General features: G+C 41.2%; 1 protein-coding gene across 5 annotated transcripts in view; it reads right to left on the bottom strand.

The window, feature by feature from the left end:
* LOC134315018 (KH domain-containing RNA-binding protein QKI) overlaps nt 1-27,965 on the bottom strand; it is a 161,128-nt gene that overhangs the window by 46,294 nt on the left and 86,869 nt on the right. For all 5 annotated transcript variants that reach the window (XM_062995914.1, XM_062995910.1, XM_062995913.1 and 2 more), the window contains exon 4: nt 16,548-16,691. In XM_062995914.1, coding sequence (XP_062851984.1) covers nt 16,548-16,691 — 144 coding nt within the window. The remainder of the gene's footprint in view (nt 1-16,547; nt 16,692-27,965) is intronic.

Consider the following 27,965-nt stretch of genomic DNA (forward strand, 5'->3'; position numbering starts at 1 on the left):
CACGCACTAACACACCACCACAGCACCGTCACTGCAGTGCTGAGAATGATCCACCACCCAAATAATACCTACTCTGTAGTGGTCCTGGGAGAGTTTTGACCATTAAAAAACAGCATGAAAGGGGGCTAACGAAGCATGCAGAGAAATAGATGGTCTACAGTCAGTAATTGTAGAACTACAAAGTGCTTCTATATGGTAAGTGGAGCTAATAAAATGGACAGTGAGTGTAGAAACAAGGAGGTGGTTTTAATGTTATGGCTGATCAGTGTATTACAGTAGTGTGAGGGCACAACCTAATTAACTGCTGTTGCTTCTTTAAGCTTAGTCTTCAGAAGGCATCAGCTGGCGTATAAAATGCAAACATAAAATTTTGATTGCATCGTTAATTAAGTCAGAATCACTTTTTTTCTCCAGACATTAAACCTCAGAAAAGAAGCTGACTCCCTGTACAAGACAGCCTAATAGACAGAAACAGCCAAGGAGAAAATTATCATTAAAAAAAAAAAAAACCACTTGCTTATACACAGTCGAGTCACATTATTCTAACCACATTACCACATCCCAGTCCATCTAGCAAAACGGACAGTAGCTAGATGGACTGGGAGTGACTCGGTAAGGTCCTGGTAGGTTGTCACAGGTACCTGGAGCCATGCTGACTGCAGTGTGTCGCAAAGCTGCTGGAGGGTGCGTAGGGGAGGATTCATAGAGCGAACACGACGATTGAGGGGGTCCCACAGATGCTGAATTGAGTTTAAGTCTGGGGAATTAGGGGGCCAAGGTAGTACTTGAAAGTCTTGGTCATGCTTTTCCAACCAATGTTGGACATTTCTAGTCATGTGACATGTTGCATTGTCTTTCTGGAAGATCCCATTCGGCCCAGGGAAGACAATTTTACCAATGGTACTTTTACAGCAGCAAGGGATATACTTTATGTGCAGACAGACTATCACACACCTTATATACCCACCAAGCCAGCTCATGAAACATGATTTCCTTCATGAGCTATGCGCTGCTGCCGTCAAAAGTAGAAAGTGCTCATAATAATGTGACCGAATGTGATCGAATGTGTAATATTAAAAACTAACTGTCTCATATATAATTTAACATGATATAGCAAGTTCTAAATATTATACCAAAATATTTCATGCTAAAGTGTGACACATTGGGTGTGTTCGAAAACCTAGTGCGCTCTCTACATAGACAGCATTCTACGTCATCCTATGCGCACTCCAGAGAAGGAGGCTGTTCGAAATCCTAGATAGATAGATAGATAGATACTTTATTAATCCCGAAGGAAATTGAGGCCTCAGTAGCAAGTTACATAAATCAAAGTCAAAAAGTAAGTAATAGTACACACTACAGAGATTTACATTATACAAAAAGTATCTGTATAACCACAACACTTGGACAACACACAACAAAACAGGACCTGAGGGTACATATGGTACATGTGATACATATGAAGGTGTTATTTCAGTTAACACTGCAAGGCTAGTATGGATTATAAGTCACAGTTGTAAGATATAAATAATAAAAAGAATTTAAAGTGAATTATAAAGTATAGAGTATAAAGTGAAACCACAGTGCAATATAGGAAATGTAAGAAAAAGTACGAAAATGTGCAGATTTATGTACATAAGGTGCGGATGTGCTGTCAGTGCCTGTGCACATGAGTGCCCACAAATGTGAACACTCACGTGCTCACCCACATTCACATATTATTGTACATGTACAAGTGACACAATTCTGTTACATTCAGTCCTCAGTTCCTCCCCGTCCCCTCTGCGTAGAGTTAAAGAGCCTAATGGCTCTGGGAACAAAGGATTTCCTGAGTCTGTCTGTAGAGCAGCTCTGTGACAGTAGCCTGCCACTAAACACACTTCTCTGTTGCAGAAAAGTTGTGTACAGTGGATGGTTTTGATTGTCCATAATGGAAAGCACTTTGTTCAGAGTCCTTCTCTCTGTTACAGTTACAAGTGAGTCCAGCTCTATTCCGACCACTTTTCCAGCTTTCCTGACCAGTTTATCCAGCCGAGTTGCATCCCTCTTCTTAATGCTGCCTCCCCAGCACACCACACTATAAAAGAGAGTGCTAGATGCCTTAATATGCTCCCTACTAAGATATCTTAAAATTTCAACAGTATTTTGAGCGGAGAACGAGTGAGCATCCGATGCTTCCTTAGCGGTGAAGGCAACCCAGCATTCAGTGCGGCACGACTTTTCTCACAAAAAAAGATAACAAATATGGTGGACGATGCGGGCCAATAAATTATCATTGATTTTTTATTTGTATAAACGTGTACAAGTGTATTTATTTGCAAGTTCGGGCTTGTCAGGGACAATTTAACCGTTTTAGGTACACGGAGGGAAATGTTAGTTGACATGCTAGCACGTTGTGCCACCTCATCCCATTGGTTTGAATGGCATGATGCTAACCGTGTTAGCTTAGTAAGCGAAAACTGATGTAATGGCTGTCTAAGTAGAGCGTTCGAATAACCTGACTTATAAGTCGATGACTTATTAGAATCCTCTCTACTTAGACAGCTGCCTATATAAACAGTAAGACAGCAAGGCAGGTTTTCGAACACACCCACAATTTGTTATTCTTTTGTAGATTGTTAATATACTTGTGCCTTCACAGTTCAACGTCTTCGATCGCCAGCGCATCTTATTTATATAGCTTTTTAATATTACTCTCATTTGCTTTAGAGATTAGACATCCTCGTCCTCAATTAATCAGTCATGTAGTGTGTAACCCATCCTCCGAGATCAATCATTTAGTGGTACTACCCTAACCGTATGATCACAAATGGCTGATCACAAATGATTGACTATATAGTGTGCAACCAAAAAGTCAATAATGAAAAAATGTCTGCAAATTGAAGTGACTTATAAATTAATTGTTGGTCATTTTTGCTAACAAAATAACAAAATTAATTTCTAAATGAATGGCAGAGACAATGCCTTAAATACACTGCTTCAGGAGAAACAGAACCTTTGTGGCAAATGTGTAATGAGTACAACTGTCAATTACCATTTAAATTACCAGTCTAAGCATGCACATTTATTTATTTATTAGCATTTTAACGTCATGTTTTACACACTTTGGTTACATTCATGACAAGACAAGTAATTACTGGTTACTCAAGATTCATCAGTTTAAGTCTTTAATGTCAAACACAGTCATGGGCAATTTTGTATCTACAATTCACCTCACCTCAGTGGGACCGCTCCACCTGGGAATCAAACCCAAGACCTTCTTGCTGTGAGGCGACAGTGCTACCCACTGAGCCCTCTAAGCACGCAAATACACAGGTTACCAGGAAAAGGGACGCAATGTACACCATATTAAGAATCAGCTGTAAAATATGAAATTTCTACAGTGATAATGTTCTTATTTAGTGTCATTTAGACATGCTGCCTTCACACTGTGCCACTTAAATTTGCCATGAAATTTCAGATATACACAATGAGATAAGAAACAAATGTGATCAGCATTGAGCCATAAACAGTCTACGCAACCTGTGACTTGCTGAGGGAAAATATACACCAATCAGCCATAACATTAAAACCACCTCCTTGTTTCTACACACAGTACATTTTATCAGCTCCACTTAGCTCCAGCTCCACCATATAGAAGCACTTTGTAGTTCTACAATTACTGACTGTAGTCCGTTTCTCTGCATGCTTTGTTGGCCCCCTTTCATGCTGTTCAATGGTCTGGACCCCCACAGGACCACCACAGAACAGGTATTATTTAGGTGGTGGATCTTACCCAGCACTGCAGTGACACTGACATGGTGGTGGTGTGTTAGTGTGTGTTGTGCTGGTATGAGTGGATCAGACACAGCAGCGCTGCTGGAGTTTTTAACTCCTACCTAGTTGGTCCACCTTGCAGATATAAAGTCAGAGACGATCGCTCATCTATTGCTGCTGTTTGAGTTGGTCATCTTCTAGACCTTCATTAGTGGTCACAGGACGCTGCCCACAAGGCGCTGTTGGTTGGATATTTTTGGTTGGTGGACTCTTCTCAGTCCAGCAGTGACAGTGAGGTGTTCAAAAACTCCATCAGCGCTGCTGTGTTTTTTCTACTTGTGTTTTTTGACTTTTATGTACACATATCCCCTGTATAATAAAATACCATTACATTCATGTGTATAAGAGCTTCTGTAAAAAAACCAAACCAGTAAAACTAGAGCCATGTCAATAAAGCACCGTTGATCTGAAAAAAGAGCCATATAAATTGATGATCTTAAAATTGATGAAAATGTGGTACAAAATTGTTTAGAACATGCAGTGACCAGACAAAGAACAAGAATGAACACCCACTACATCCCTTAAGGCCAGAAGCCCTTACACAAAATTGCTGAGCACAAACTCTAATAACTAAATCAGGGCAGGCTGTGTGACTGACAGGTTGAGGTAGATCGCCCCTTGTGGAGAATCCACTGCTCACCAAAGCTTTACTATTTCCCCCAGGTTCTCTGATAATTCAAAATTACATCTAGTCACAGAAGCCCAATGTGTGTGGTGGGATGGGGGGGAGTATATGTGTGTAAAGCTCTTGCCCCGGTCCAAACCTTCATTTAAAATTCCACTTTATCTTCAGCCATGACAATTAAAGCTGTCTCAATCGGTCCTGACTGTGGCTTGGAGCCACAGCAGGAAGTCTGATGGACAGGACTTTAATTAAACCAGCCCCTTAAGCATTGGGTATTTAGTGTTGCTTTGTCTAGAGTAATGCCCCAAATTTATCAGCAAGAGTTCCAGCAGGTTTCGAAACAAGACAGCCAGATTATAAGATTAAAAACACTCAGGGAGGTGTCATTTAGTGAGGAGCCATGTGCCACAGTTAAATAGGTGTTTCATCTATTAAATCTATTTTAAGTATAAACCTTATTACCAGAAAAGTTGGGACATTTTGTAAAATGCAGTAAAAAATGTTTTCACTCATTACCTTCAGTGTATTTTTTTTTATATATAAACACATTTAGAATTTGATGCCTGCATTACACTTGGGAATGACAAATGTTTACCCCCATGTTTCATCATCTTTCCTATTAATAAGACTTTTTAATGGTTTGGAAACTGAGGACACTAATTGTTGCAGTTTTGCAAGTGTAATTTTTTCTCTATTATTGCCTGATCCGAGACCATAGCTTCTCAACAGTCCATGGTCACCATTGCCTGATTCTTCTATTTATGCTGCACCATACATTTCCAATAGGACACAGATCTGGACTGCAGGCAGGCCAGTCAAGCACATGCATATCGTGTCTATAAAGCCACACTATTGTAACACAAAATTAGGCCAGAATTAGGCCTGGCATTGTGTGAATGAAATAATTATGGACTTCCCAGAAATGAACATCACCTTGTTTGCAGCATGTGTCTCCAAATCCCATTATACTTCTCTGCATCAATGGAACATTCACACACATGCAAGTCATTCATGCCACTGATGGGCCCCCAGTCTATGACACCTTTCACTGATAACAGTCTGGATGGTCCTTCTAATTTTTGGCATAGTGAACTCAACATCCATTTTTCCTGAAAACTATTTAAATCGTGGACTCATCTCAACAGCACACATTTCTACTGTCTTTTGGACCATCTGAGATTAGCTTGAGCCAAGAGAACTCTGAGGCATTTCTGAATAGAACAGATGTGTGGCTTTCTCTTTAAGAAATAGGGTTTCAGTGTGTTTCTTGATGCAATTGTGTTAAGTGACAATGGCTTTCTGAAGTACTCCCAAGTCCATGTGGCTATACTATATTTATCACAGCAGCATTTCTGTGTAATTTTCTCATGTAATGCTATCTAAGAGCTCATAGGTTATGCACATTCAGCAGTGGTTTCTGGCTTTGCCCTGCACAGACTGAGATTCTCCAGATTCCATAAATTTTATTTTCACAATATTATGAACAGTAAATGGCAAAAGAATTATTTGCAAACATTCACTGAGAAATATTCTTTTAGAAATTTTTTCAGTTTTCTCCTGAAGTGCTCCACTTGCCATATAGAAGCACTTTGTAGTTCTACAATTACTGACTGTTGTCCATCTGTCTCTCTGCATGCTTTGTTAGCCTTCTTGCATGCTGTTCTTCAATGGTCAGGACCCCCACAGGACCACTACAGAGTAGCTATTATTTGGGTGGTGGGTCATTCTCAGCACTGCAGTGACACTGACATGGTGGTGGTGTGTTAGTGTGTGTTGTGCTGGTATAAGTGGATAAGACAGAGCAATGCTGATGGAGTTTTTAAACACCTCACTGTCACTGCTGGACTGAGAATAGTCCACCAACCAAAAACATCCAGCCAACAGCGCCCTGTGGGCAGCATCCTGTGACCACTGATGAAGGTCTAGAAGATGACCAACTCAAACAGCAGCAATAGATGAGCGATCGTCTCTGACTTTACATCTACAAGGTGGACCAACTAGGTAGAAGTGTCTAATAGAGTGGACAGTGAGTGGACACGGTATTTAAAAACTCCAGCAGCGCTGCTGTGTCTGATCCACTCTTACCAGCACAACACACACTAACACACCACCTCCATGTCAGTGTCACTGCAGTGCTAAGAATCATCCACCATCTAAATAATACCTGCTCTGTGGTGGTCTTGTGGCGGTCATGACTATTGAAGAACAGAGTGAAAGCAGGCTAAAAAAAACCCAAAATTTTTATCTGTATCCATGGTTACAAAGTAATTAAATTCATTAGGAACAACCAGGATCAGTTAATGTGATAACAATGTTATGTTGATTTACACCTGGTTTCACACTACAGGCTAACAAGTTAGCAATACTTCTCACTGTTTGTCTCAGTGTTGCAAATTGCTCTTTCTACGTTTTACTTGCCAAGGCCCTTTTTAGTTCTACAAAGAAAATGCATGGTGCAATGACACTCGCCTGGAATTCATTCATGTCGTAAGACCCTTTCACATTTACATATAAATGAGGAGGACATCCAAAAAATATGTTGTTGTATGTACCTGGCATGTAAACTGCACCTTCAAACCCAGTTAAACAGCCAATGTTTTGGTGCAGGATACGACTGAGTTGCATGTCTTAAGTCTACATGTCTTAAGTCTACTTATCCATATCAGCCAAACCTCTTCTTTACACAGGTCCTACAGGTCATCACTTCAGAGCTGGTAGCTCCGTTCAACTACTTCTGTTCCACAGAGTGACTTTTGCCCCTGTACATCCTGACCCCTGTCTTTCTGAATCACTTATCAGAGTGTTTAAAGGTTGTGTGATGATGTGTGCAGCCAGTGGATGATTGTTATTTTGTGAATCGCTGCTTCTGTCAGCACAATCAGATGCAGTTGTCTGCAGTAAGGGCCTTTTTTATTTTTGTCACAAAGCCATTGATGATAATTGCTTTTGACAGCGTTATCAGAACCCTGCTGGTCACAGTGCTCCTGTAAGCACCAGCTGAACTACAGAAACAGAATTTCTGATTAACAACAGCAATGATGGTGATGATGGTTAGTTTGGATGATGTAACTAACTTGTACTAATCTGAGCAGGTGAAAGGGACATATTTTCTAGACAACCCATGAGTGGCTTTGTATGAGGTTTGTATGACTAAACACAAAAATCTTGATACTACAAGACAGCAGCATATTTGCCGCAAACCCTGTTGATACTGGGATGGCCTGTTTGCCTGCCCAGTAGAAGGACTGGCAGCAACATTTCATGGGGTGCCTTTAATCTGTATGTTAATTTTACTGGAAATTATGGCAACCTTGATGAGAGACACTGGGTCTGTCCGAAAACCTAGTGAGCTCTCTACACAGACAGCATTTTACATCATCCTACGCACTTCTGAGAAGAAGCCTGTCTAAATTCTTAAACACCTTAAAATGCTGTCTACTAAGGTGCCTTAATTTGAAGTGATAATCTGACTGAATAACGAGGGAGCATGCAATTATTCCTTAGCGGTGAAGGCAATCCCAGCATTCTGTGTGGCACAACTTTTCTCGCCAAAGATTTGAAATATGGCGAACCATGTGGAGCAACTAATGGAGTTCTTTACAAATGTAAATAAATTCTCATTGATCTTTAATTTGTATAAAGGTGTACAAATTTGGCCTTGTCAGTGACAATTTAACCATTTTCGGTACATGGAGGGAGATGTTAGCTTGCATGCTAGCGGGTTGTGTCGCCTCAGCCCATTGGTTTGAATGGCCTAAGGCTAACTGTGTTAGCTTAGTAAGCAAAAACTGCGGTGACATAATTGCTGTCTAAGTAGTGTGTCTAAATAACCTGCCTTATAAGGTCTATCTCTACTTAGGCAGCTGCCTAGGTAGGCAGTAGGCAGCAAGGCAGCTCACTAGGTTTTTGGACACACCTATTGGCGCCTTCTTCTATCTGTCTCTGAGACAGGACTCTGAAAGCCAGTTGAGAAGTGTTGATGGCTTTTACCTTGGGATGCAGAGGCTGAACAGCTTAGGCATGAATGTGGGTAATGATCAACGATGCTGGATGTGAGGTCAGACTTAATGATAATGTTTCAGGTGTAGCACCCAGCAGCTCTAGAACTTCAGTGATGCTTCAGTAACAACCAGCTCAGTCAGAAGATTTCAAAAAATAAGCGCAATGTGACACTAGTGCTGTTTGTTCTGCGTCAAATGATATACTACAGCAAATAAAGTGAACCAAGAATAAGCACGATCTGACAGGCTGACACTTCGCTCTCATTTTTCTGCTCCTTTTTTTTCACATTTTAAACCTTTATGCCAATACTGCCTTAAAAATCTTTAAAAAACTGCTTCGTGAGTAGACCTGAAATAAGTTCAAGTCCTTATTAATCCCAAAGAAACTGTACAAGGTTGTGTGGAGTTAGTATGGATCAGCATGCTTTTTCAAATCAACAGATAAGAGGAGCAAATTTTGTAATATTGTGTATTATACACCGATCAGCCATAACATTAAAACCACCTCCTTGTTTCTACACTCACTGTCTATTTTATCAGCTCCACTTACCATATAAAAGCACTTTGTAGTTCTACAATTACTGACTGTAGTCCATCTGACTCTCTGCATGCTTTGTTAGCCCCCTTTCATGCTGTTCTTCAATGGTCAGGACTCTCCCAGGACCACTACAGAGCAGGTATTATTTGGGTGGTGGATCATTCTCAGCACTGCAGTGACAATAACATGGTGGTGGTGTGTTAGTGTGTGTTGTGCTGGTATGAGTATGGATGAGCTGGTATGGATCAGACACAGCAGCGCTGCTGGAGTTTTTAAACACCGTGTCCACTCACTGTCCACTCTATTAGACACTCCTACCTAGTTGGTCCACTTTGTAGATGTAAAGTCCCACGGGGCGCTGTTGGCTGGATATTTTTGGTTGGTGAACTATTCTCAGTCCAGCAATGACAGTGAGGTGTTTAAAAACTCCAGCAGCGCTGCTGTGTCTGATCCACTCATACCAGCACAACACACACTAACACACCACCACCATGTCAGTGTCACTGCAGTGCTGAGAATGACCCACCACCTAAATAATACCTACTCTGTGGGGGTCCTGACCATTGAAGAACAGGGTGAAAGCAGGTTAAAAAAAGCATGCAGAGAAACAGATGGACTACAGTCAGTAATTGTAGAACTACAAAGTGTTCCTTTATGGTAAGGGAAACCAGACCCACTGTGACCCTGACCATGACCCTGATAAAGTGTTGGTAAAACATCTGCACCTCAGATAAAACTACTTTAATTACATATTCATTACAGCAAAGCTGCAAATCAAACAAGAACATTTGTAATTGATTTAAAACACAGTTTTCCAAAAATGGTGCTTGCAAAACAGCTTTAACATTTTTGCCGAGTTGGCACACACACACACACACACACACGTCTTCAGTAAATCAGGGCCACTACCTTCAAAAGAAGCAAAACTCTAATTTGCTGCCTCTGTTAATGGACATACATTTTAATAGTGCTAATAAATAATGCCTACAGCTTCAGCTCAGATGCAGCCAGGCTCTCCAGAGACTGACCCGGTAGTCTTGTGTTCTTCATTAACGTCCAGCGGCTAATGAAATCAATGAACCAGGCCTCAGTGGTCATGCCGTAGTTGTTAGCACACTTCCTCTAGCTTTGTAATGTAATGACCATGACATTCATGAAGAGACTACTGGATCACGTAACTTCGAGATATCATATGACTATGACTATACTGACTAATAAAATTACAGATACATTGCTATCTAACATTTTACTTTCTGTAATATATTTACCATGCAATAGTCCAGACTTACTGTTTTTAACTTTAATTCTGAAAAACATGCCTGCCAAAAAGAATTATAAAATTAATATTAATATTTGAGGCATTTATTTCTTTATATAAAGCACTCAAAGTGCCCTAGGAATAGTTGTTTACTATTGCGTTTTTGCTACTCTCCTGTAAATGGAAACCATCATGTTTGGCTATGTAAGGAAAATATTGTATTTATTTATTTATTAAAATTTTAACATCATGTTTTAGACTTTGGTTACATTCATGACAAAACAGCTAATTACTGGTTACACAAGATTCATCAGTTCAAGTTAATATCAAACACAGTCATGGACAATTTTGTATCTCCAATTCACCTCACCTGCATGTCTCTGGACTGTGGGAGGAAACCGGAGCACATGGAGGAAACACAGACAAAGGGAGAACCTGCAAACTCCACACAGAAAGGACCCGGAAAGCTTCACCTGGGAATCAAACCCAGGACCCTCCTGCTGTGAGGCTACAGTGCTACCCACAGAGCTACTGTGCCGCCCGAAAAGGTTGTATAATGCAAAAACCTTAAATCCTATTATTTACCCTTACTATTTAAACAATTTCCAATTCAAACAAACATCTGTTCACACTAGCAACAAAACAACAAGCAACCATTCCTTTTCCTATTGAGAAAGCATGACATGGAGTCACGTGACAGAGCAGCAAGTGACACGGATACAGACAAAGCAATGAGCAACTGAGATTGTAAGCAGATATAGGGCAGGATGTGGTTTAGCAACATGTCTCTCAGATAGTGGACATGAGGGCCTGATGTCACCCCACAAAGGTCTGGTGTACAGCTCCAGTCTCCTATTAAGTTTTGCTTTCATTTACCAGTGTTTTGGCATTCATTGTGTTAGTGAAGCGCTGCTGAAGTTTTTAAATACCGTGTCCACTCACTGTCCACTCTATTAGACACTCATACCTAGTTAGAGCTAAAGTTAGAGATGATCGCTCATCTATTGCTGCTGTTTGAGTTGGTCATCTTCTAGACCTTCATCAGTGATCACAGGACTGGTTGGTGGACTATTCTCAGTCCAGCAGTGACAGTGAGGTGTTTAAAAACTCCAGCAGCGCTGCTGTGTCTGATCCACTCATACCAGCACAATACACACTAACACACCACCACCATGTCAGTGTCACTGCAGTGCTGAGAATGATCCACCACCCAAATAATACCTACTCTGTGGTGGTCCTCGGAGAGTCCTGACCATTGAAGAACAGCATGAAAGGGGGGTAACAAAGCATGCAGAGAAACAGATGGACTACAGTCAGTAATTGTAGAACTACAAAGTGCTTCTATATGGTAAGTGGAGCTGATAAAATGGACAGTGGGTGTAGAAACAAGGAGGTGGTTTTAATGTTATGGCTGATCAGTGTACATTCTTTGAACAAAAAAGCAGTGGCTACATGCCCAACAAAGACAAATAAGCATCTTCACATATGCTAGGTTGCTACATTACAAACCCGACCCAAATTAATTTTATTTATTATGCAACACCTACAGCGCTTCATCACTACTATACCACTATTATATTTTCCTTAGCTTAATACCTGTTTGGATTAACATTAGCAAAAGTTACTGCCTCAAAAACTTTTTAAACTTTGATATACTGTAAATCTCTGTACAGGAATTAGAGCCCACTCATCCTTGTAGATCTGTTTTACCCCAACCCTTTAATTCTGTTTCAATTTAGTTGTTTAAATGACTTGTTTTTGTGTTCTGCATTATTGTTCCGGTACATAACTCGATTAGATCTCAGCTTTAGCTTCTGGAAAGATGAACTTATATTTTTTTAAAACAATATTTTGTTAGAGAGCGGAATTTATTGGTCCCTTGATAATTCCAGGCTTGGTGTAGCAAAGTTATTACACTATCACCATGTACAATAAAAAGTAAAATTTACATTTTTATTTCTTTGTCAATAAAAATTCTCCCAAAAGGTTTGGAGATCATCCAGATGCTTTTTTTTTTTTGCAAAATGTAAACAAGCGGTGGTGTTTCTCTGAGTTAATTAGTGGTTTCCACCTTGCTTGTGTTTCATAAACCTCTATTTTTGCCAAGACTGTTATATTGTGCAGTCATAAATTCAGACAATAGCTAAACCTTGATATATATGTGCAGTTATTTGAATATTTTTTTCTGTGCTATTGTGTGAAATTAAAATTTGCACATACACTGATCAGCCATAACATTAAAACCACCTCCTTGTTCCTACACTCACTGTCCATTTTATCAGCTCTGCTTACCATATAGAAGCACTTTGTAGTTCTACAATTACTGACTGTAGTCCATCTGTTTCTCTACATACTTTTTTAACCTGCTTTCACTCTGTTCTTCAATGGTCAGGACCCCCACAGAGCAGGTATTATTTAGGTGGTGGATGATTCTCAGCACTGCAGTGACACTGACATGGTGGTGGTGTGTTAGTGTGTGTTGTGCTGGTATGAGTGGATCAGACACAGCAGCGCTGCTGGAGTTTTAAAATACCGTGTCCACTCACTGTCCACTCTATTAGACACTCCTACCTAGTTGGTCCACCTTGTAGATGTAAAGTCAGAGACGATCGCTCATCTATTGCTGCTGTTTGAGTTGGTCATCTTCTAGACCTTTATCAGTGGTCACAGGACACTACCCACAGGACGCTGTTGGCTGGATATTTTTGGTTGGTGGACTATTCTCAGTCTAGCAGTGATAGTGAGGTGTTTAAAAACTCCATCAGCGCTGCTGTGTCTTATCCACTAATACCAGCACAACACACACTAACACACCACCACCATGTCAGTGTTACTGCAGTGCTGAGAATGATCCACCACCCAAATAATTAATGTAAAGTGGTCCTGGGAGAGTCCTGACCATTGAAGAACAGCATGAAAGGGGGCTAACAAAGCATGCTGAAAAACAGATGGAGTACAGTCAGTAATTGTAGAACTACAAAGTGTTCCTATATGGTAAGTGGAGCTGATAAAATGGACAGTGAGTGTAGAAACAAGGAGGTGGTTTTAATGTTATGGCTGATCAAACATACCGTTTTTACACATGGCCAGCTAGTTCCTTACCAGTAACTTATGTAAGATCATTTCAAACTTACAAGTTTGTCAGCAATTTGAAAAGTGTTAAAAACAACACAAGGCAGTTTAAAAATGTAGCAGCATTAAATTATTCATGTGTTGTTGCTCAGACAGCGATCATTTAATTGCAAAATCTCTATTTCAAGGTCGTTTTTGCTGTATACAACAGCTGAATCATTAAATCATAACCTTAGGGTTATTTTTTTAATATTCAAATGCACTTTGAATACTTAGGCAAAACAGTATTAAAGTATCTGCACAGATGTTTTCACCTCTGCTTTTAAGTGACCTGAATTTGTCATACCCAGGATCAAACATTGTCCAGCGTTCAAACACACTAGCGATGCTCTGTCAGTCCAGACATGACAAAACAAAATAAACCTGTGGTCAGATTTGTTCTTACTAGCTCAGCTGAAAAGGTATGAAGGAGATGCCAGCGGTCTAAAACATATTACTCAATCTCTTGAGCACTTCCTCTTTCTTAGGAATGACAAGGAAAAATTTCGTTTCCTACTCTTCAAGTGACATGACAGAGAATAGAAGCGAAAAGAGGAATTGTAAATCAGCCGGAATTAGAGCACAAAACACACGCCATCTGAACACCGAGTTCAACACTGCTATTTAAAAACAAATAGGGTCCAAATATGTCTGTTTGCCGAGACGAAGCTGACTGCAGGGATGATAGGCTACTCTGTGTGATGTACAGTAACCTGCAAAGCAATACGAGATAATTGCTTTTAAAGGCCAAACAGGATGTCTAATTATGTCATTTTGAATGAGACAATGCTGTAATATCCACCAAACATCATTTAGAAACATCTTTCACAATAAGCAGGTGAATTGGTAACAGGTGAGGGTATCATGATAACAGGGGGATCCAAAAAAGGCTCAGTCCATGCAAGCAAATATGGGTCTTGGCTCACCACTTTTTGCCAGGCTTTATGCAAAAAGAACGTTTCTCAATGCAAGACTGCAAATAATTTAAGTTATTTACCATCTTCCATACATATTATTGTGGAAAGATCTAGGAAATCCAGATAAATCTCAGTCCAAAACCACTGTTGAGTGTGCATGAACTTTAAGGCCACTGAAAGTCCAGGAGTACCTCGGAAACCTGTTGTCACACAGTTACCAGTCTAACACTGCATTAAACCTGAAACTCTATTATGCAAAGAGAAAGCTATACATCAATTTTACATAGAAACGCCACAGAGTTCTCTGGGCCCAAGCTCATCTCAGATGGAACAAATGACAGTGGAAATGTGTGCTGTGGTCAGATAAGATTTTTCAGGCAAAAAAATGGACATTGAGTCCTCTGTGCAAAAAGAATCATCCAGACTGTTATCAGCAAAAGATGCAAAAGCCAACATCTGTCATGTTATGGTGCGAAGGTGTATATTGGAATTGTAGAAAAACATGTGCTGCCATTAAGGCAATGACTTTATCAGATGATCTATAGTTATATTAGGAAGTCAATGCCAGGTCTGGCATTATTTGACTTACTGTTTCTAAACTGTTTCACTTTTAAACTTGTGTTATTGCTAGAGGTAATGAGAAATCAGCTTTTCCAAGACAGTATAAAAGTCTTATTGTGATTTAATGTACTAAAAGAATGACATAGCAACACTAAACCCCACAATTGGTTTTGTATACATTAAGGGTTGTTTGTACTGCCTGAGTTGCTTTTACCACATCATATCAAATAGTTAATCTCATTTGAGGCGCTTTAAAAAGGTCAGTGGCAAACTGGATCAAATTTTAATCAGGTGAACTTTGAGCACTGCGGCAAGCACAAAGATCACAAGCCCAGCACGGCAAAAATGCTACGCAGCACTGCCTCTTTCCATAGGGAACAATGGCACAGCCAGCGCAAAAACGGTTTTGCCACTTCTCATGTGAATGCGCTATAAAGCAGTTATGAAACCAAGTACTACTCTAACCTCTTAAAATAAGCAACGAAAGGGCATAAAATAGAAAGTGTGAGGTGTATCAGAGGGAAAGACAGTCTGGGACAAGTGGTAATAATACACCAATCAGCCATAACATTAAAACCACCTCCTTGTTTCTACACTCATTGTACATTTTATCAGCTCCACTTACCATATAGGAGCACTTTGTAGTTCTACAATTACTGACTGTAGTCCATCTGTCTCTCTGCATGCTTTCTTAGCCCCCTTTAATGCTGTTTTTCAATGGTCAGGACTCTCACAGGACCACTACAGAGCAGGTATTATTTGGGTGGTGGATCATTCTCAGCACTGCAGTGACACTGACATGGTGGTGGTGTGTTAGTGTGTGTTGTGCTGGTATGAGTGGATCAGACACAGCAGCCCTGATGGAGTTTTTGAACACCTCACTGTCACTGCTGGACTGAGAATAGTCCACCAACCAAAAATATCCAGCCAACAGTGACTCGTGGGCAGCGTCCTGTGACCACTGATGAAGGTCTAGAAGATGACCAACTCAAACAGCAGCAATAGATGAGCGATCGTCTCTGACTTTACATCTTCAAGGTGGACCAACTAGGTAGGAGTGTCTAATAGAGTGGACAGTAAGTGGACACGGTATTTTAAAACTCCAGCAGTGCTGCTGTGTCTGACACCACCACCATGTCATTGTCATTGTAGTGCTGAGAATGATCCAACACCTAAATAATACCTACTCTGTGGTGGTCCTGACCATTGAAGAACAGGGTGGAAGCAGGCTAAAAAAGATATGTAGAGAAACACAGGGACTACAGTCAGTAATTGTAGAACTACAGAGTGCTCCTATATAAGTGGAGCTGATAAAATGGTCAGTGAGTGCAGAAACAAGGAGGTGGTTTTAATATTATGGCTGATCAGTGTATAAAGATAATACAACACTAGGAGTTTATCTAATACAACCTAAAACCACCATGTGTATTTCTGAATGTGAAGTGTGTGACCCTGCAATGTATATTCGCCTAATGACAGGCCAAGATCACAAATGTCTGAGCTACAAATGGACAGCAGGTTAACAACACAGTTCTACATACACGGTCAACAAGCAGTACTTAAGAAGGACAAACAAAAAGAAAATCAGTCTAATGACAATCCCTTCTCGGTCACTTAGATATGCAGTGTCATGAGTGTAAAAATAGCCATGCCGTGCTGCATCTTGGAGGAAGAACAAAAGTCATGAGCTGTAACAGGAAGTGACAGAGAAGTTACTCACCGCAGGCACCAGCAGCTTGTTGACCTCCTCTACGGCGCGTTTGAGTTTGATCTCAGCACGATTCTGAGCATCCTCGACTGTAATCAGGACGTGCAGGTCCTCGTTCAGGTGCTCCCAGTTGGGCTTTCCTCGATTCTGCTCCTCCTGGAAAAACACAATGGGGACGTTTTGAGAACTAATGAACACGTTAATGCTCGTAAGCTTTGTGAGTGAAATAAAATGTTTGACTTTATTTAGGAACGTTGTGATACAATTTAGCTTCGAACTAGGTGACAAAACTGTTTAACTTTTTACGCATTCTAGTTTGCAGAGAGATCTGGTCATGTGATCCGACGACCTTAAAAAGAGCAAAACAATGCACAATGTTTTCAGTTCTCCAACAGAGAAAAGAAGCAGCCAGGGTGCAACAGGAAAGGACATAGAAATAAACGTGAAACGAAACAGAAAGAGATGTTGCGACTTTGATGTGCTGCCTACACCAAAGACAAGATGTTAAACACATGCCATGGAGGAACGTGCTGATCTCTGGAGCGAAAACAAAAGCGTATGCATGATGTGTATTGGCGGAGGCTTTTACACCTACTGAAGTAAAGCAGAAAACAAGCTTCTACTGGCTTCTTCAACAAACTTAATTATGTCTGATTTCTTTCATTCATCCATCCATCCATTTATTTACTGTCTGTTTTACCACCACTTCATTTACATTACATTTACATATTTTTTTCTATTTTATTTATGCATTTTCTCCCATTTTCTCAATTTAGCATAGTCAATTTGTCTTCCGCTTGCTGGGGGATCCCTGAATGCAGTCGAGGTGGGTATATTGCTGCTCACGCCTCCTCCGACCCAAGCACAGCCCTTTGCGGGAACCCTTTTTCACCTAAGCACTTTGCCAAGGCGCCTCTCTATCTGCCAATCAGGGTCCTTACACAGCATTCGGTCATACCGCCCTAGCAGAACCGTGCCAATTATGCCCGCTAGATGGCGCCCAGCTGACCGGTGGCAACACTGAGTTTCGAACCGAGGAGTTCAGAATCTCAGCGCTGGTGTGCTAGCGGAATATCCCGCTGTGCCACCTGGGTGACTTCATTTGACATTTTCAGCATTTAGCAGACGCTTTTTTCTAAAGCGACTTACAGTACTGTGACAGTATTTTGTCTAAACAATTGAGGGTTAAGGGCCTTGCTCAAGGGCCCAACAGTGACAACCTGGCAGTGGTAGGCTTTAACCAGCGACCTTTTGATTACTAGTCCAGTACTTAAACTACTAGACTTCAACTGCCACATTCTGCTTCATCCTGTTTAGGGTTGTGGTGGGTACAATTCACTAGGCAAAAGATAACACCCTGGACAGGTCATCAGTATATTACAGGGCACACACACACACACACACACACACACACACACACCTAGGGGAATTTTAGTATCTTCAATTAACCTGCCCACAGCTGTGGCAACCTATAATGACTCTCACTGGTGCAAGAGGAGGACGCAGAACCTATAGTAACAACGAAAGACAATAAACCTTGCAAATGGTACTACTACAAATGGTACTACTTGATTTGCAATTTGCACATGGTACTGGTTTATTTGCACAGCTTATAATTGCGCACATAATGTCTATAACTGCACCTTTTTAGGCTTACCCACACCTTTAGTTTTGGTTCTGTGTTAGATGTCTTATTTTCTTATTTTGTATATTATATATTTTTAATATATATATTTTTATGTATTTTTCTCTATTTATATACAGAGGAACCTCGGTATACGTCCGCTTTGGAATGAGTCCAACTTGGTATACGTCCTGTTTGGACGCGGAAAATTTTGCTTGTTATACGACCTTTGTTTGGAATACGACTCGCGTGCTAGAACTTGTATGGGTCAAAATGAGTCATGACACCGCGTGCTACCCTTGTTTACCTCCCGCGAGACAAAGCCACAAGCGTCATTACACCAGTTGCTACCATTCAGTGAACAACCCGCGCTAGAATTTTCAGGTACTGTACTACAGGTACTGTAGTCCCGTTAACTATGTGCCGTGTTGCTAGGCAACATGAGGGCGAACATAAAATTCTGGAAATTTCCATGTATAGTACATGACTTAAAATAGTGTTCAACCAAGTTTTCTTTTCAGTGGCGTATTAATATGGAATGATGTGAGGTGGTCATAGATGTGCGTATATCGGGGATTTTACAATGGCTTTGAACGCAGCTCAGCCAATCAGATTTTAGGACCGGAACTATCTGTTTTATACATTATTTTATACAACCCCATCAACGTATAATATGCCAATAACAATAGGATTTTTTTCATGGGAACGGATTAATCATTTTCCCTTTATTTCTTATGGGAAAAATTCGTTTGGTATACGTCCTGTTTGGTATAAGTCCAAGGATCTGAAACGGTTTAAATACATATACCGAGGTACCACTGTATATATACTGTATATATATATATTTATATGTGTTTATTTTTTGCATTACATTACTTAATTTTTTTTATTCTTTATTGACATGTTGTTGTGTGATGTTTTGTGATCTTTATTAATTGCTGCTGTAACACTGAAATTTCCCATCGTGGATCAATAAAGTAATCAATCAATCAATCATAACCTGACTGCATGTCTTTGGACTGTGGGAGGAACCTGGAAACCCACACAGACATGGGAAGAACATGCAAACTCCACACAAAAAGTCCCGGAAAGCTCCACTTGGGAATTGAACCCATGACATTCCTGCTGTGAGGTGACAGTGCTACCCACCGTGCTGCCATTATTTTACTTCAAATTAATCACATGAATCAACAATATAATCTACCTAGTTAGAATCACGGCAACACTGATCATTGTGTTCTCCTGGAAAGAGAAGAATACCCTGGACAAGGCGCCAATCCATTGCAAGGCTTCAGCCATCAACAGACCAAACTAATCATGTCTGTGTGGATGCCTGGCTGATCAGCCAGCCAGTTGCACTGCCGAGATTCAAAACAAGATCTCAGCGATGGTGGGCTGGTGTATGAGACAGCTGTGCCATCTAAGCGCCATCGTAATCATGTCTGAAACACCGCACTGATTCTGAAACTCCAGCTCGATTTGAAGATCTGCCAAAGCTGAAGTGCACCGGGTGTTTAATTAACAGGAAATAGCAGTTCAGTTAGGGAAATGAACTTGTCTTTTGTTTGCTTGCTCCCTGCTTTTTTCTGCCTGTTGTTCTTTTCATATACAATTTTCCAGACAGAAAAAAAATCTAGATTTGATTTCCGCAATAATCAGGCACGCAAACTGCTCATTTCTCTCCTCGTGCCAGCAAAATGGGAAATTGATGGCAATCCACACAGCCGTCTGTGCCGCCGCATTTTGCCTGCTGATTTTCATTAGGGCTTCATTGTTGGCCCTGCTTGCTTGACGTGGCAAGGGGAAATATCGCGGCATTAGCAACGTCGGGCGTGCTCAATATGATTTATCATTAGGCGTCTAGTTCGCATTAGGTCACGTTCTTTTTTTCTCACTGCTCATCCGTCGTTTTTCCGCATGCATGATTTACTTTGCCTTTCTTGGTTTTGACAGGCGATAAAAATGTATCCTCTGTGGCTGACTGTGACGGCTCGGCCATCCAACTACTGTCACACAGGAACACGGTGAGTGGTTTACATATACAGTAATAATCTAACTTCCAGGGTACCATGCATTTTAGATGCAGCCTTTCAATGGGCGCAAGGCACACAGTAACACCCTGGACGGGGCGCCAGTCCATCGCAGGGCAGACACACATACACACACCCATTCACCTATAGGGCAATTCAGTGTCTCCAATTACAGTGGGGTCAAAAAGTATTTAGTCAGCCACTGATTGTGCAGGTTCTCCTACTTAGGAAGATGAGAGAGGTCTGTAATTTTCATCATAGGTACACTTCAACTATGAGAGACAAAATGAGAAAAAGAAATTGTAGGATTTTTAAAGAATTTATTTGTAAATTATGGTGGAAAATAAGTATTTGGTCACCCACAAACAAGCAAGATTTCTGGCTCTCACAGACCTGTAACTTCTTCTTTAAGAAGCTCTTCTGTCCTCCACTCGTTACCTGTATTAATGGCACCTGTTTGACCTCGTTATCTGTATAAAAGACACCTGTCCACAGCCTCAAACAGTCAGACTCCAAACTCAACCATGGCCAAGACTAAAGAGCTGTCGAAGGACACCAGGAAGAAAATTGTAGACCTGCATCAGGCTGGGAAGAGTGTATCTACAATAGGCAAGCAGGTTGGTGTGAATAAATGAACTGTGGGAGCAATTGTAAGAAAATGGAAGACATATAAGACGATTGATAATCTCCTTTGGGGTCAAGATCTCATGCCGTGGGGTCAAAATGATCATGAGAACGGTGAGCAAAAATCCCAGAACTACACGGAGGGACCTGATGAATGACCTGCAGAGAGCTGGGACCAAAGTAACAAAGGCTACCATCAGTAACACACTACGCCGAGAGGGACTCAAATCCTGCAGTGCCAGGCGTGTCCCCCTGCTTAAGCCAGTACATGTCCAGGCCCGTCTGAAGTTTGCCAGAGAGCATATGGATGATCCAGAAGAGTATTGGGAGAATATCATGTGGTCAGATGAAACCAAAATGGAACTTTTTGGTAAAAACTCAACTCGTCGTGTTTGGAGGAAGAAGAATGCTGAGTTGCACACCATACCTACTGTGAAGCATGGGGGTGGAAACATCATGCTTTGGGGCTGTTTTTCTGCAAAGGGGACAGGACGACTGATCCGTGTTAAGGGAAGAATGAACAGGGCCATGTATCGTGAGATTTTAAGCCAAAACCTCCTTCCATCAGTGAGAGCATTGAAGATGGAACGTGGCTGGGTCTTCCAGCATGACAATGATCCCAAACACACCGCTCGGGCAACGAAGGAGTGGCTCCGTAAAAAGCATTTCAAGGTCCTGGAGTGGCCTAGCCAGTCTCCAGACCTCAACCCCATAGAAAATTTGTGGAGTCCGTGTTGCCCAGCGACAGCCCCAAAACATCACTGCTCTAGAGGAGATCTGCATGGAGGAATGGGCCAAAATACCAGCTACAGTGTGTGCAAACCTGGTGAAGACTTACAGGAAATGTTTGACCTCTGTCATTGCCAACAAAGGTTATGTTACCAAGTATTGAGTTGAACTTTTGTTATTGACCAAATACTTATTTTCCACCATAATTTACAAAAAAATTCTTTAAAAATCCTACAATGTGATTTCCACCCTACAGACGTACAGTACAACAAAATTATTTCTTCACACAACCCAGCTTGTTTGGAACCAGAGAGCAGGGTCAGCTATTGTACGGCGCCCCTGGAGCAGAGAGGGTTAAGGGCCTTGCTCAAGGGCCCAACAGTGGCTGCATGGCAGAGCTGGGAGTCAAACACTCAACCTTTCAGTTGATAGCCCAAAGCTCTACCCACTAGGCTACCACTGCCCCACTGGCTCATGAACAGCTGTCAAAATGCACTAAAATCTTAAAATTTGTTCAATGTTCCAGCTGGGTTAATCAGATTCCATTCATATTGTTTTATTTATATTATTCTGGTCAGGGATGCACGGGTCTTGTTCTACCAGGAAACACTGAGCACAAGGAGAGAATACAATCTATCCCAAAATTTCGGCCACCCTATAAGAAACACAGCTAAACGTGTCTGTAAAAACTCCTCTGTGAATGAATCTCATTCAGGTTCGAATCTCGGTGGTGGTGGGTTACCGCCTTAATCAGATTTACCAAAATCAGTAAACAAGCTTCAATACTACTTTGAATTATTAATTCATAATATTTTTTTTTGTTTGGGACTGTGGTAGCTTAGTGGGTAGAGCTTGGGGCTATCAAATGAAAGATTGTCGGTTCAAATCCAGGTTCTGCTACGCAGCCACTATTGCGCCCTTGAGCAAGGTCCTTAGCCCTGTCTGCTTCAGGGCACGGTGCAATGGAAGACCCTGCGCTCTTGCCCCGACTTCCAAACATGCTGGGATATGTGGAAAAAGCATTCCATTGTTCTGTACACCTGTATATGTGCATATGACAAATAAAGGCATTCTATCTATTCTATCTAATGACGTGTTTGATGGCCCTCTAACTGTGTCGGTGTATTTGTGTGTTCCCCCATGTTTTCTCACATCATGTCTACTTTAGCCCTGCAGGAAACCTAGTGACAGACTCGTAGTCAAGGTGATGCTCCCAGAGGAAACATGTCCAGCTGTGCAGCCATCCACTAGTCCATTGTTTACACCTCCACTATTTCTCTCTCTGCGTCTACCCCCTCCGTTCCCTCCTCGTCTCTGTCCCTAGCTGGCTATCCAGTAGCTGAGCACTGGTATAATCAATGTCCATAAATCTATTGTCCGGATCCTTTGTAATCCTCACAGAGGCTATAACGTCGAATTGAAGTATCGCCCTACCGCTCAAGCCTCTGAGAACTAATATCACAGCTCACTAGGAGGAAGGGGAGAGAGATTACGGACTCGAGCGCGTAGAGGGAGAAGTGGGACGGATAAATTATAAGGTGTAGAATGAAGGATGGTACAGTATGGTTACACAGTACGAGCGAATTAGGTGAAATGTGTCCTGTGTAAATGAAAAGGTCACAGTCATGCTAAGAACTGAAGGGTTAAAAGGGATAAAGGCTGTAGTGGTGCTTCAACCTTCCTATCACTAGGCCAGTACCCTAACCAGTCGATCCGTCTATTCAGATATGTTTTGTGCAAACAAGCCCTTCAGCTCATGATATTTTTGAGCAATTTGTGGCAGATTTTTAGACATTAAGGTCTTCAATTGCCTTGGTAATTCATTCATCTTTAACTATAGAGTTTAGTGACTTTGCAGTGGGTTGCATAAAGATGATAATCATTAAGATTTTTCAAATCATTAAAAGGTTAGAGGGACAGCACATGTAGGAAGTTACAGAGGTGAGACTAATAAAATTTGGGTGTGTGCAGATTAGAAATGAGAATTATACTAATAATGATATATAAGGGATGAGGAGAGGAAGGACACAGTGGAGGTTTATAAATAACAACCCCCAACAGAAGCAGTCGAAAGAAGAACTAGTGGTGCAATTATTTCCTAGTGGTGCAATTATTTACAGCTGCCTGTTGACCACAAATGTTTGAGAACCACAGGTCTACATCCTGCAAGGATTTTATCAAAAATATTGTAATTCCACTTGCACACCAGCACTGAGATTCTGAACTTAATCCCGGCTGCAGCCTGCAGCAGACAAAATTGGCCATCGAGTCTGCTAAGTGGGAAAAGACCGGACCAAGTGTGTGGGGTCTTCAGACGCTGTGCAAGGTTAGCCCTGGTTAGCAGACCGAGGCGCATGTGCAGAAGTAAATGAGCCTTATGTGCAAATCCAGCAAATAAGAAGGGGTTGAGGACTGCGCAGACGTGGAGCAGGCAAATATACCCAGCAGCTAAATTAGGAGAAGATGCATAAATAAATAGAAAAAAAAGATTGTATTTCCTCATTTTAATTGACTGCAAATATCAGAGCCCCAAGTATCAGCTGTTATAATCCCCTACCAACATCCAACGTGTTTTTTTCCCCACTTTTTTTGTTATGTTGCAATAGTACCTTGCATCTGGACAGCACCAATGCCACCTTCTGTGCTACTGTGCCCCCAAAAGATGCAAAAGGGATGCAAACTTCCATAATTCAATGCTATAAAATTAAAAAATGATCTAATAAAAATGTGTTATTTTTATAAAAACTGATGAACAATAACATTTTCAGGAAACTATTAATTTTGTTAATACAAAATTAACCACTTCTCTTAAACAGCGGTCACATGCTCCTCTCTTCAGGTGGAGGGATGTGTAATTAAATTATGCGCACTGTGCTAGACAGTTGCTGGCTTCTCTTGTTGTAACCTGCTTAATCTCTTTGTAGTTGTAATTCCAAGCTTGGTCTGGTGTGTTATTTTGCATTTTCTCCCTTTTTCTCCTCATTTAGCATAGCCAATTAGTTGTCATCCTCCAACGAGTGCACAGTCCCTCAAACTTTTTTTTTCGCCCATGCCTCAGTGGCACATGAGGATCCACTTCTGCCAGGTGCCTTGCACAGCAATTGAAGACCCTACCCACTTTATTAGTCTGGTCTTTTCCCACCCAGCAGACTTGATGACCAATTTTGTCTTCTGCAGGCTCTGCCAATTGTGCCCGCTAGATGGCGCCCAGGCGACCGGTAGCAGAGCCGAGATTCGGACACTGGAGTTCAGCGGTATATCCCGCTGTGCCATCTGGGCACCTCTGGTATGATTTTTTTCAACGGCGCATATGACGGCATTCTTTATTTTCTTCTGGGGAATTCAGTTGGTGTCACGATGGGAATGCCCTGATAAGGCAAGTTGCTTCCAGAGGTGGTTTGACGGGCTGGATGCAGATAGCGACGAATCAGTGGAGGGGGTGCCTTGTGTTTTTATAGCCACATCCACCATAGCCATATCCTCTCTACGCTGTGGGGTGCAGATGTTTTTTGTGCATTTATTTTGACTTACATCTACATTTTCGACATTTATCCAAAGTGACTTATAGTACTGTGACAATATACTGTCTAAGCAATAAAGAGTTAAGGGCCTTGCTCAAGGGCCCAACAGTGACACCTGGCAGTGACCTTTTGATTACTAGTCCAGTACTGTAATTGCTAAGCTACAACTGCCCTATATATTTAATTATTAGGATTTTAACGTCATGTTTTACACACTTTGGTTGCATTCATGACAGGACAGGTAGTTACTGGTTGTCAAACACAGTCATGGACAATTTTGTATCTCCAGTTCATCTCACTTGCATGTCTTTGGACTGTGGGAGGAAACCGGAGTTCCCGGAGAAAACCCACGCATACATGGGGAGAACATGCAAACTAGACACAGAAACGACCCGGTCCGCTCCACCTGGGAATCAAATCCAGGACCTTCTTGCTGTGAGGCGACAGTGCTACCCACCAAGCCACCGTGCCGCCAAACTTACCTTATTTACCTTATTTTACCTTATTTAATTAATTATCTTATTCTCATAGGTATGTGGCTTTACCTATAGTGAGGCACCCTGACCTCACCACCTTCTTCTTATGACTTTTTTGTTACTGCGGCTATATTACAGACCGGAACCGTAATATGATTTAATAAATCATTACTTTTCAATGTATCTTGATGTATCTAAATCTTCATTTCCAAAACCTCAGTTCGCCTTTCGTTTCAGTGCTGCTCTCAGTTGGATAATTCTAAAAAAGACTGTCAGAGACCACTGGGCTTCTCTCTTTCTCTCTCTTTTCCTCTCTCATTCTCTCTCCCAGGGGAGGATTTCAGGTTGAGGAGAGTGAGTCAGAAGAATAAGAGAAGGCTACACTCTGAAATCCAGACGACTCTGTGATTGTGTAAAAGCTGCAGCACATCAAAGCTCCTTGTTAGAGGATTTGTGTTCTTTGTCAGAGAACTTCTAACTTCAACATACACGTTTCCTGTCTACCACTGATACCTCTGTTACACATGCTTAAATTCACAAACATACACCCATTTCTACATTTAATAAATGTTATTTTGTCTATTTTTTGTCTGTGACTACCAGAGACAGGTAGAACAAAGTGATAGTGCTAAATTATGTATTCCTATTATGTACGCTGTCAGTTCGTCTCATTCATATCAAGGTAGGGCAACACCTGTTTTGAGTCTCTCTGGTGTCCTTGTTGAATAGGTGTAGAAATTTTCGAGGACATGTTTGAAGACTGTAATTAAACTGGGTTTGAAATTCAGAAGTATAAATCTCCCTGTAATTTGCATCCCCAATGAGCCCGTGGCTATATTCTTGTTAGCATAGTGACATTGTGCCACAAATACTAATTTAAGATTGCAGGGGATTTTGAGAGATTTTTGCTTAAAGCGCGTGTCATACTGGGGCGAGAGCAAACTCACTATTATAAAAGCCAATCTATTTCCCCTGAAGGCAGTGCTCAAAGAAATGCTAGCGATAGTGATAGGAAAGGGACTGCATTCCAAAGTGCAGCCTACCATACTAAATAGTGTGTGTTATTGTTGCATTAGAAATGGTATATTTACACACATTGTTGAACAAGGGGGGCGGTTTGGGACACAGCTTGAAAATTATTCCCTCTTCCTTGACCATAAATGTAAGCACATACTGTATAACTAAAAATGTACAAAGCAGGTTCACAGTGAGCACATGAGACACGTGGTGAATGTTATGCTGCATGCAACATCATCCAGCATGATCGGTTTGCCAATAGGTCAGTGATGGTCTTGGTAGGCATGTCCTTGGAAGGTTGCACAAACCTCCATGTGATAGCCAACAGTACCCTGACTGATGTTAGGTACCAGAATGAAATCCTCCCAGCCATTGTCAAACCTTACGCTGGTGCAGTGGGCTCTGGGTTCCTCCCGGCCTCATGTGTTTCTGGATGACCAGGGCAGTGATGCCATTGACTGGCCCTCACGTTTCCCAGACATAAACTTAATTAAGAACCTCAGGGACGTTATGTATTAGTTATCTAAATGCCACCAAGTAGTGCAAAAGCTGTCTAGGAGCTCACTGATGCCCTGATCCAGGTCTAGGAGAAGATCCCTAAGAACATCATGCACTGTTTTATCAGAAGCATGCCCAGACATTGTCAGAGTGCATACAGACACATGGGGGCCATACACACTACTGAGTAACATTATGAGTTGCCGTGATGAAATTCACACAGATTGGATCAGCCTGTGATTTTTTATACTTTACTTTGATTTTCTGTGTGATTTTAAATTGAGGCCTCAATGAATTGATGGTTTTGGTTTTAACTTTGTGTTTATCAAATCACACAATTTACAAGGGTTATTCAAAAACTTTTTAAACTCTATATATTAATCATTTTTCTACATAGTCACCTTCCGATGCATTTTTCCAGTGGCATACCAACTTTTTAATGCCATCAGCAAAAATGTTTATGGTATCTTCTTCCCCTTAAAGCTTCTTTGAGCGGGCCAAAAAGGTGGAAATTAGATGCCGCTAAATCTGGACTATAAGCTCTCTCTAAGTCTCTCAGACACAACCTATTACTACTCCTCCGGCCCTGTTTCCGACCAAAATATAAAAGTGCAGAAACTTTTTGAAGATCCCTCGTACATCAATAACAATTTTTAACTTGAATCTTTCATTCATCTAAATCTGATGTGTGATTTAAGTGTTCCCTTAATTTTTTTTGAGCAGTGTTTAATTCAAACCAGTCAAACCAACATCGGCTTTTGACTATCTGCATTGTATTGATTAGTTCCTAGTAAGTAAGTTTAATAAACATTCTTCAACACACACACACACACACAATTAACTAGTGCTACTGCTTGGCTGCTGCTGTATGGCTATAAGATGTTTAAGTGTCTGTGACAGGCACAATAACA

Source organism: Trichomycterus rosablanca, chromosome 5 (genome assembly GCF_030014385.1).
Source record: "Trichomycterus rosablanca isolate fTriRos1 chromosome 5, fTriRos1.hap1, whole genome shotgun sequence".
In the NCBI taxonomy this organism is placed as follows: domain Eukaryota; kingdom Metazoa; phylum Chordata; class Actinopteri; order Siluriformes; family Trichomycteridae; genus Trichomycterus; species Trichomycterus rosablanca.